General features: G+C 44.6%; 1 protein-coding gene across 7 annotated transcripts in view; it reads right to left on the reverse strand.

The window, feature by feature from the left end:
* PARP4 (poly(ADP-ribose) polymerase family member 4) overlaps positions 1 to 12,024 on the reverse strand; it is a 2,748,946-nt gene that overhangs the window by 1,580,095 nt on the left and 1,156,827 nt on the right. For all 7 annotated transcript variants that reach the window (XM_069639202.1, XM_069639198.1, XM_069639200.1 and 4 more), the window contains exon 22: positions 11,517 to 11,703. In XM_069639202.1, the coding sequence (XP_069495303.1) occupies positions 11,517 to 11,703 (187 nt within the window). The remainder of the gene's footprint in view (positions 1 to 11,516; positions 11,704 to 12,024) is intronic.

Below are 12,024 nucleotides of genomic sequence, written 5' to 3' on the forward strand. Positions count from 1 at the left end.
GGCTGCGGCGATGTATTCACTTCTTCTTAGTTTCTTCACTATCCTCACATAATCATTTTCTATAACTTGGCATCTCCCTAAATCTTTTGCTGTTGCACCAATCAGAAGGGCATTACCATAATCCAATCTAGATAGAACAATAGCCCTACCTATTGTAGATATGTTATCTACCTTCAAGTATTTGCTAATGGCCTTCATAAGCCACTGGTAGTAGGCTGAATATTTATACAGGTAATTAACCTGTGCTTCAGCATTAATTGCAGAGTTAACCATTATTCGTAGGGTTTTAACTTGGTTAGATACCTGGATTTTAGCTTCATTGATCTTAAAAGTCTCATACTCATTCCCCAAATTGCTAAGTGTACGACTAGGGCCGAACAGCAGAAGTTCAGTTTTAGTGTCATTAAGAAACTTCCAGTTCCTCTGCATCCATTCATTGATTTTCCTATAAACTGTTGCAATCATCTCACTATCCTCAGTGTATGAACCCTTTAATTTGATGACCAGCTGCGTGTCATCCGCATAGTTTGTGAAAAAGACTCCTGCTTTCAGCAGGATATCACAGACTACGCATATAGATGTTAAATAACATGGGTGAGAGACTTGCACCTTGAGGGACTCCGAATAAGATTGAGATGGGGTGCATACACTGCCTGCCAATCTTTTGTTCTGAAATTACAAATAAATGTGTACACGCAATGAAGATGAAACACCCTGACACATTAGATAAAGGTGCAAAGCACGAAATTGAAACAATCCAGGAATTCATGTCAATTAATGTTGAAGATGACGATTATAGTAGCATGCATAGTACAGAATTTGATACATGGTCAGATGAGGACGAGATTTATGGATGATGCTCTTGGCTTACGGCCAAAAGGATGATTTTGTTAGTCTAGAGGAGACCCCAGTCATGTATGGTATGTATATTATGTTGGCCGGAAGTCAATCGCATAATGTGACATACATCGCAAACATAGAATCGTCAGTATAACCAAAGGGCGTCCATTTTGGCTCTAATATTCCCCATTTGCTTTTTTCCTTTTCCGTCCAATGCTTTGCAAAATGTATTTTATTCTAAAAGCTCATACACGGTGCAAGGCCACTGCCTGCATGTTGAAAGATAAACCCAGACAGGAATGCCAAACAGTACAGAAATACATTGTTTTCCTCCCTCACAAAGTCCTTCGAGGCAAGCAGAAACAGCATTTAATCAGCGGCCCAGGTGCCGGCCTTCCCACCAAAGCTGTAGCAATAGGCAGTTAAAGCATGAATTATATTCTTCTAGCGGCCCTCCTTCGTGGATCTGCCTCAGAACAAGCTGACCCCTAGTTCACGAACAGAAACGGGTAGATAACGTACCATGGAATGTGTCTCTCTCACGAACATGATATCCTTGCTGAACAAGTGCTTTATGTTCTCCATAACAAAGAACTGTCTCTGCAACTGTTGCCAAAATAAGTATAATCAGATTGAATAAGAAACTTGTCATAATGTGTCATATTTGTCATGATTGTCAATTACCGAACCCTAGCTCTAGAACATGGGTGCACAACATACGGCCCGCGGGCCAGTTGCGGCCCGCCATGCCGTTTTGTCCGGCCCGCGAGGCACAAAGACTTTCCTAATGGAGGGCGGCCCGCAAGCAGCATCGGCCGCCCTCCATTAGGAAAGTCTTTGTTGTCTTTTGGGCCCGACAAAACACTGGCCCTCATCGGTTCAGAGCACACGAACCACGCAGCTCCTACGAGCCACGTAGTGCGTGTGTGCTGCACCAATGGAGTGACAGCACTACTGCTGGCGTGGCCAGTAAGGCTTGATGCCGGAAGGAATTTCAGCCTTGCTTGCCACGCCAGCCGTAGTGCCAGAAGCCTCGCCAGCGTTCCAGCACATCTGGGTAAGTACGTGGGGGGCGGAGGGGTGCTGTATGTTTGTGTGAGTGTGTGTGTTTCAGTCTCGGGTCCGTCCTGACTGTGTTTTTTGTTTTTGTATGTATGTTGAGATGCGGAGGTGGGGGGGCGTGTCAGGTCTGCTTGAATGTGTTTGTGTGCAAGTGCAGTGTGTGTTGAGATGCGGAGGGGGTGAGTGTGTCGGGTCTCCCTGAATGTGTTTGTGTGCAAGTTCAGTGTATGTTGAGATGCGGGGGTGGGGTGTGTGTCGGGTCTGCTTGAATGTATTTGTGTGCAAGTGCAGTGTGTGTTGAGATGCGGAGGGGTGTGGGGGTCGGGTCTGCCTGAATGTGTTTGTGTGCAAGTTCAGTGTATGTTGAGATGCGGGGGTGGGGTGTGGGTCGGGTCTGCTTGAATGTATTTGTGTGCAAGTTCAGTGTATGTTGAGATGCGGGGGTGGGGTGTGTGTCGGGTCTGCCTGAATGTATTTGTGTGCAAGTGGATAGTATGTTGAGATGTTGAGATGCAGGGGGGGGGGGGGGTTCGGGTCTGCCTGAATGTGTTTGTGTGCAAGTTCAGTATGTTGAGATGCGGGGGTGGGGTGTGTGTCTGGTCTGCTTGTATGTGTTTGTGTGCAAGTGCAGTGTGTGTTGAGATGCGGAGGGGGTGTGGGGGTCGGGTCTGCCTGAATGTGTTTGTGTGCAAGTGCAGTGTGTGTTGAGATGCGGGGGTGGGGTGTGTGTCTGTCTGCCTGAATGTGTTTGTGTGCAAGTGGATAGTATGTTGAAATGCGGGGGGGGAGGGTGGGGGTCGGGTCTGCCTGAATGTGTTTGTGTGCAAGTGCAGTGTGTGTTGAGATGCGGGGGTGGGGTGTGTGTCTGGTCTGCCTGAATGTGTTTGTGTGCAAGTGAAGTGTATGTTGAGATGTGGGGGCGGGGGTCTGGGTCTGTATGCGTGCATGCTTGTGAGTTTGTTTGGTGAGTTGGGTGGTGGGGGGTTCAGGTCTGTATGGATGCATGGTGTATGCATGTGAGTTTGTATGGTGAGTTGGGGGTGGGGTCTGTATAGGTGCATGGTGTATGCTTGTGAGTTTGTGTGCTGAGTTGGGGGTGGGGGGTTCGGGTCTGTATGGGTGCATGGTGTATGCTTGTGGGTTTGTGTGCTGAGTTGGGGGAGGGGGGTTCGGGTCTGTATGGGTGCATGGTGTATGCTTGTGGGTTTGTGTGCTGAGTTGGGGGTAGGGGGTTTGGGTCTGTATGGGTGCATGGTGTATACTTGTGGGTTTGGGTGCTGAGTTGGGGGTGGGGGTTCGGGTCTGTATGGGTGCATGGTGTATACTTGTGGGTTTGTGTGCTGAGTTGGGGGTGGGGGGTTTGGGTCTGTATGGGTGCATGCTGTATACTTGTGAGTTTGTATGGTGAGTTGGGGGTGGGGTCTTTATGGGTGCATGGTGTATGCTTGTGAGTTTGTGTGCTGAGTTGGGGGTGGGGGTGGGGGTGGTTCAGGTCTGTATGGGTGCATGGTGTATACCTGTGTGCTTGTATGGTGAGTTGGGGGTGGGGGGGTTCTGGTCTGTATGGGTGCATGGTGTATGCTTGTGGGTTTGCGTGCTGAGTTGGGGGTGGGGGATTCGGTTCTGTATGGGTGCATGGTGTATGCTTGTGGATTTGTGTGCTGAGTTGGGGTGGGGGGTTCGGGTCTGTATGGGTGCATGGTGTATGCTTGTTAGTTTGTATGCAGGGGTGGGGGGTTGGGGTCTGTATGAATATGTATGCATGGTGCATGCTTGGTGGCATGGGGCCTAGTGTTTGCTTGAGGGGTGGGTGTCTTGGGGCATAGTGTTTGTATGAGGGGTGGGTGTCTTGGGGCATAGTGTTTGCATGAGGGGTGGGTGTCATGGGGCATATTGTTTGCATGAGGGGTGGGTGTCTTGGGGCATAGTGTTTGCATGAGGGGTGGGTGTCATGGGGCATAGTGTTTGGTCGGGGAGTGGGGGCTATGGGGCATAGTGTTTGCTTGAGGGGTGGGTGTCTTGGGGCATAGTGTTTGCATGAGGGGTGGGTGTCATGGGGCATAGTGTTTGGTTGGGGGGTGGGGGCCATGGACATAGCGTTTGCATGATGGGTGGGTGTCTTGGGGCCTAGTGTTTGCATGAGGGGTGGGGGCCATGGGGCATAGTGTTTGGTTGGGGAGTGGGGGCCATGGGGCATAATGTTTGCTTGAGGGGTGGGGGCCTTGGGGCATAGTGTTTGCATGAGGGGTGGGGGTGTCATGGGGCATAGTGTTTGCTTGAGGGGTGGGGCCTTTGGGGCATAGTGTTTGCATGAGGGGTGGGAGCCATGGGGCATAGTGTTTGCTTGAGCGGTGGGGGCTATGGGGCATAGTGTTTAATAAAAATTAGGGGTTGAAAAAGCCTCCTGCCACGCCACGCCACACCTACCGCCCCACCCACTTTTACTTTTCGGCCCACTATAGCCATCATGTAGGGTACTTTCGGCCCTCTGTCAAAATCAGTTGTGCACCCCTGCTCTAGAAGATACATTATGGTCGGTTCGATTTGCCTTTAGACTGTATGTTTGTATATATGTTGCCGCTTGAGCGAGGTCTGGCTGACACACGTTGCGAGACGTTAGACCCAGTCGGCCGACTGAGCATACTTTGAAATAAACCATACATTACTTGGAAAATCGAACTTCATGTCTGTCGTATCACTAGTATATGGTGATTGTGCCTTAGTTTCCATATGCAGGGGTCTTTACGGCCTAGGATTCACTACAGTACATCTCTGCATGAAGTGCATTCTGCCTGGTGAAAATTCATCTTAATATATCTTCATATCCATATAACCTCAGATTAAAAATAAGGCTGTCCTATTATTACTAGGATATAAAATCACTATATTCTTTGCAATACTAAACTTACAATCATTAAAAAAAAGAATTCACAGAAAAAACGTTAAAAGGACGTTGCACTATTAAAAACCTATGAAATTCAGCAAAAAAACCTTGTTAAAGGGACTATATGGTTACAAGTAAAATCGAACCCCCCCCCAGAAATGTGACAGTTATGGTAAGCTAGGCAACCATAACTTGCACCACCACTGTGCACTGCTAAAACCAACACTGAGGAAATCAAAGATGACATCACAAAGGTCACTGATGACATCATATATATGGGCCACTTGTTTTTGTTCACTGACATATCTAAGCCAGGCGGTTTTGTTCACTGGCAGTCAAAATATGAAAATTGAAAAGGTGCTATATATATATATAGACGTTAACCTTCTTGTATGTTCTTAAAGTACTTCCTTACAGTTTGGTATCAGCTCATGGTGCACATTTATGGGGCAATAAGCAGGCCTCAAACACACAATTTATTTGTATACATGATGATGAACTTTAATGTTATTGACATTTTCTGGTGATCTTGTTTCTTTCGTCCTTGCTTTAGTTTCCCTGTATGTGCCTCTGATTTGTATGCATTGTGGGTCTTCATATGTATTGTTTGTAATAACACACCATGTTTAAAATTACTCAAAACTCTGATAAAGCAGCCTTCATTATTTTACTATCCAAAATTACCAGATTAAAAAGACTGTACTTGTATGGTACATTCTGCAGCCATTGCCTCTCTGTATGCATGATTAGGTTCCTGTATTAACAACAACACTCCAATGTAACTTTTTGTGAAGTTGAGTACATCCTTTAATATATTAAAGTACTTCATGATAGGTCTCCCGATCACCCCTGACATCTTGTTACCAACATTATAAACACAAGGAATTGTAGGGACTTTTCATCAAAAATAATTGCATATGTGATGTCATCAGTGATGTCATCAATCAATGACATTTGTGATGTCATCGTTGATGCCCTGGGTGTTAGTCTTAGCAGTGAATAGTGCCGGCGGGTTTTTTCGGTTTTACTTGTAACCATAACGTCCAATTTCTTTCACTGAATTTCATAGGTTTTTATTAGTGCAACGTAACTATAACATCCCTTTAACAACGTTTTTTTTCTGTCAATTTCATAGGTTTTTATGAAAATGTTTCAGGATGTTACACTGTCTATAAGTTATTAATATTCCCTCTTTTTTCTTTAACCTTTTATTTAATGGCAAACATATCAGATCACAGCGGGTTACATATCAAATTATTAGCATAGCATCAGACAGTTGGGTTGCATTGCTACAGTTCCAGACAGGAGAGAAACAGCATACATATAATACATTAGATTCTCGGAAAGTAGGTAAACAATGGAGATTAGGTGGGGAATTTACAGCTTAGTCTGCTGGGAGGCTGGATAAATATGATTGAAATTCAGATCATACATGTTTGGGTCGGGAGGGCAGGGGCAATGGGTTCACATATTCCTCCTCAAAGTTCTGAGTCCAGGTTAGGGCTGCCAGCCATGTTTAGAAATTGGCGGGGGAGGGGGCCTGTTTCCATTTCTGCAATATACATTTCTTTGCAATCAAACAGCTTACATTCACAAATGCTAGCATTCTTTTGTTCGGGATGTTGTCCCATTTGCCAAACAGGGCACCCAATGGGGCACGGTCGAGAGGGACCCCAATTAAGTCAGAGAGCATTTGCAGAACTTTATCCCAAAAGTCCTGCAACTGGACACATGACCAAAACATGTGTAGGTGGTTGGCCAAGCCCGATTTACATCTGGGACAAGAGTGTAGTGTATTTCGGGCAAATCATCTGAGATTCTGGGGAGTGTAGTACAGTCTGTTCAGAAGTTTATACTGCATACACTGGAACCTGAAGTTAAGGGGGACCCAACATGTATGTGAGCACATGTATCTCCATTGGTGGTCAGTCAGGTCCATACCCAGACTATCCGACCACTTAGCACGCACCCCAGCTGTCGGGTCAGGACACTTTGCTAATAACCTTTTGGATAGGGTGGACACTATGCTGGGGGCACCAAATGCATTAGCTATATATTGTACCTCTTGGGTTTCAGAGGGTTCTGACGGAAGAGATGACATAATGAACGTACTGCTGCTCGTAGTCTATAGTATTGCAGTATTTCCAGCCAAGAGCCAGTGTGTTCCCCTCGCCAGATCTGGGGCATAATAAGCTTCCCGCCTGGGAACAAGTCCGTAAGTGCCCTGTATCCCATCCTCCAGTGGGCCATAAGTGTAAAGTGCCATGTGGGGATCCAGTCCCGGGAAACACCATAAATGGAGCCATTTATAGTATGGGCATGTGTTCATGCTTGGTGGTAGTATATAGCGCCAGGCCAATAGGGTGGTATATATTGGGGCAAATGGGGAGTCATCCTTATATGTGCGGTTCAAAATAAAGTGTTTTAAGATCAGAGCCGCCGCTTGCCAGGCGTTCCAACTTGACGTGAGGTGGTTGTTGGGTATCGCCATACCAGAATGACACGTATTGGGCTTGCGCTGCTATCCAATACAACTCAAGGTACGGTGCAGTGAATCCTCCCTTATCAGGAACAGTCATGTCTGCCCATTTTTTCCTTACAGCCCCGGAATGCCATAGGAATTTTGCACATAGACCATGAAATTTAGAAAAGTATGGTTTCCCCGGTCAGACGGAAACATTGGCAAAAATGTATAATAGTTTTGGAACCAGTACCATCTTCACCAAGGATAACCTACCGGCCATAGTAATGGGAAGTGCCCGACATCTGGTCAATTTATTCTCAACGTAAGCTTCCATTGCTGCATAATTGTCTGACAATAGGGTCGGTCTCAACCTAGTCGCCCTCACTCCTAGGTACTTGATTCCACCCGGGGACCAGCGCTGTGGTAACAGCCCGTTCGGTTGTCTGGTATTACTCATAAGCGTGAATATTTCAGACTTGTTATAGTTGATTGTAAACCAAGAGAAGCCACCTATATGGGTCACATCACACAGAATAGGATCAAGGTTTACCTGGGGTTCCCAGATGTAGAGCAGGACATTGTCTGCGTATAGAGATATTAGCTCTGGACGACTCCTGAGACAGATACCTCCATAAGCGTGACTGGATCGAATCATGTCGCCCATGGGTTCGATCAACAGAGCAAATAGGATCGGAGAGAGGGGGCAACCCTGTCACATACCTCAACTTAAGCTAAATGGTGGAGACCTGTGAGAGTTGACCAGTATGCTCGCAGTGGGGCATGTGATCATTACGGTGGCACAACTTTTCCCATGAATCGAAATATAACCTTTGTATGCTCAGAACTACATCGGTAGGCCTTCTTTCTGTTCTTACATAATTACCAACTGATAGACTCTGTAATTTTGACTAGTCAGAACAACTTTATATACATATACTATCTTATTTGACAGACTCTGTAATTCTGCCCACAAGTCTGAATCTAATATTGTCCACAAGGCTCAACCCTTACAGCATTGTTTGGAAACACCACGTCATCTAAGGTGATGTGTTTATTTGTTTATTAAGATGCACAATTAACTATGTAACACATATACTGAATTGTCATAGTCTGATACTAGTCTTTAATTTGCTTTGTTAATAAAATTGGAGATTGAAGACTGAACATTGACTGAACTTTAATTGTTTTTGCTCCTGATGAAGGGAAAAGCACTCCTTAAACGTGTTGAGCTCTTTTAATTATGTAGTTTGTGGACTTGTTTTGTTTGTTAAAATCAAATCACACTGTGTGCAACTAACGTCTGATTAAACTCAACATTTGTGAATCTATTGAATTAACTTTTCCACTGAAAATATCCCATCTTTTGGATGATTGAATTCAATACACGTAATCCACTACCAATTATGTAAATCTTGACTGGTACTATTACCAGCATAGAGGGTGTGCAGGGGACAGAGTGTCCATCAATTGAGGACACTTTATGTTGTGCAAGTAGTTTGGCGACTTTTGATGTCAGAAACGCTTTTTCTCACCTGCACCTTTAAATGTATCAATGATAGTGTTTGAGCTTTCATTAACTATTGTGTAATAAGGTGTGTGTTACCTTAATTTGTTTTGTTCATTTTCTGTTCAGGTGGCAGGGAAGGGCTATCGCTTTTGGATCCCGACCCTGGTGGTGGCCTAGCGAGAGAGGGTCACCTGGGTGGAGGGTCCTTGGAAATGGGGGAGAGAGGACTTGAGGGCGAGACATGGTATCCCCCCTTTCCTAACACTGACCTACCTAACCTTTCATCAGCCTTTATGTGTTATATACAGTCCAAACCCACAATTCCCCATTCACCCCTACCTAGTACTGAGACAAAGAAGAGTGGACTACGAGTAACACAGACTGCCCGTAGGAAACACCACTATAGTACTGCGACAAAGAATAGGGAACTTGATGACTACAGGGCTGAAAGTCAGGCTTGTCACAGTAATTGGCCTAATTGGAATCAGGCAAACCAGGCGAGTGGATCACACCTGAAACCCCTTGATGGGGCTCAGGTGTATAGAAGGTGGAGCACCAGAGAACCAAGAGAGACGCTGGGTTCGGAGAGAGGTCCCTTTGGTGGAAAGAGATACCAGGTCGGGAGAGCTGCCTTGGTGGAAAGAGAGAGAGCAGCAGGAAGGCCAGCACAACTCACAAGAAGCCAAAGGAGAACGAAACGCTGAGACGCTGAAAGACTGCACAGTGAACCAGAGTGGAAATGCGTGGCAAGGGAGCCATGTCTCCAAGGAGCCGGTGTAGGCGGGAGAAGGAAACTGTGAATAGTGTTGGTTACTTCGCTGTGGCCAACCAATGCTCGTTCCCCCACCAATGCTTGTTCCCCTAAATGGACGTACAAGTCCAGTAGTGTCTGAGGGGCAGGTGGTGAGACCCCGACCTCAAATATAAGAAATCAACTTAACGGGGAAGCTAAAGAAAAGAACGCTGTGACCGCAGAGTTTCAGAGAATGCGAGAAACCCGGTGTGCGTATGAAAGTTGCTGTGTTATACTGTAGAGGAGTGGTCGCCTGCGATCGGCATGTTCTCGAAAGCCTCCTATCAAAGCAGAAGAACGAACTGAAATTAATGCAGTAGAAACAATATATCAGAATGGGAACGTCTGAAGGAATTATACATGTTTAAAACTCTCTGATCAATGAAGGATCCAGAGAACGTAATATGAACTGTTAATGCTGTGACAACGAGAATGAAAACTGTGATTGAGCAGCCAAGGGGAGCCAGTGAAGTTTGAGCAAAATGCCGACTGAGCAAAAGTATGCTGAATAAATGGAAGTGGAGGCATAAATTAAAGCTAATAGAGTGGACTTTGGAAAAGAGAGCCAGGGAAGTGCCAAGAAAGAACAAGCATTCATCTATGAACTTGTGAGCTTCTAGTTGGTTGTGAACTGCCAAACCAATCTTAAGTCAAAGTGGCAGAAAGCTGGGGCCAAGGGTAACTGGTTGTGTGACCTATATTGGGTGGGCCATGCAGCCTGTCAACTGTGCCTAGACAAGGAAGCCGCAAAAAAATTCAGGAGAATTGTGAACACAACCCTGAAATAAGAAAAAGCTCAACATTGTGAGCTCCTTGGGAACTTTGTTTTGTGAACCAGTGCTTCAAGCTTGGGGAAGGAAACCCTGACCTCCTTGATACTAAAACCTAGTGTGCTTGAAACTTAGAGAAGGGAGACCCAAGTCCTGGCGGAACATTTGAAACCCATAATTGTTCGAACTGTATCCTGAACTTGGGGAAGGGACCTAGAGGTTGCTCCAGACTTTGTGTTGAACACTATTAAGTTAGAATAACCCTACACTACATTTTTGTATTATAAATGAGGGCAAGCATAGGTTTTGACACGGATACACTTTTGATTTGGACTTACGGACATAGACTTTCCTTAGTTTCTTTAGGTAGGGAAATCCCCACCATAGCTATAGGGCAAGTTGGGCATTACACTCATGCTGATACTGAATAAAGATTCTACAGTTGAATTCAAAATCTGTTGTCTGTCTCATCTCTTGATACCATGCCTGTCTCACAAAAAACCCTACCTTCACACACCCTTAAGATGATCTGTGTTTTCCAGTAAAGAAAATTACTGATTTTAGCCCTGGAAGGCTGGACCCCATTTCCTTATGCAGTACACAATGAAGAGCAAATAGTCTAGTAATGAGAAGACAGTGTATATGTGTCGAAGTTATACCTAGGTATAAAACATTATTAAATCAAGACTAGCAACATACTCTGTTTGAAACCAGAAATTATCATTTAAAGTTACATATGGTCCAATGGCTGACGCCTACATCTATAACCAGCATTTTCATGCCATGAAGAGGTGAATCAACTGCAAAAGGCTTAGAATGATTAAAGGAGAACAACAATGTGCATTTACCTACCCTAAAATCAATGTTCTAGCACATTGACCAGCAACCTGATGCCCTTTCGATGTTTTAGCATACAACTGCCATGACCCCTCATCATGAACTATGCTACACAGAGATGATGGGGGGGTTATAGGCCAAAACATATAGAGGGTTCAGGTTGCCCATTACGGTTCTAGCATCAGCTGATCAGAATTAATTGGCGCTACCTTGTATTCATCAGCTTCTTAAAACAGCAAGTTATTTAAGCAAAGCACACTGAAACATAATAGGTAGCCCGATCAACAAATACTTGCTTCTTTTAAATGTGGAACGGTAACAGGTTCTACATTTAAAAATATATTATAAATATTACTTACTTGTGCCAAATTTGATAATTCTAAGCTTTTTGTAGTCAAAAAAAGTTCTCGCCAGATGAACAGCAATCATCTTTGCTTGCTGTAGTACTGGGCTCATAGAGTTGGAGCAATCTAAGCAAATAACAGCCTCATCAAAGTTGATATATTCAACTGCATCAAAATCTGGTTTAAAAAGCAGCATACACGCCTGTAAAAAAGCAGAATTTTAAAGATTAAAATCAGTATATTTTAATATTATTTTTAAACAGTAGTCTTCATCTAAGCCAAAGAGCTAATATCAACAATGTAATTGTAATCTGTGTGTAGAAACTAGTTTCTACTAAAGGATAATAAAGAAACTACTACATGTATGTTGCATGCTGCTGGTTTCTTCCTGCTGTGCTTCAACATGCATCACAAGAGAACATTCCAGAGTGATAAAAACAAACATTAAACACACACTTTTCAGAAGTGCCTCCCATTATGCAAGAACAAACCCATTAAGAGGCATATGCAAATACAACTTCTA

This window comes from Ambystoma mexicanum, chromosome 7q (assembly GCF_040938575.1).
Source record: "Ambystoma mexicanum isolate Mex_15411 chromosome 7q, UKY_AmexF1_1, whole genome shotgun sequence".
NCBI classification, from domain to species: domain Eukaryota; kingdom Metazoa; phylum Chordata; class Amphibia; order Caudata; family Ambystomatidae; genus Ambystoma; species Ambystoma mexicanum.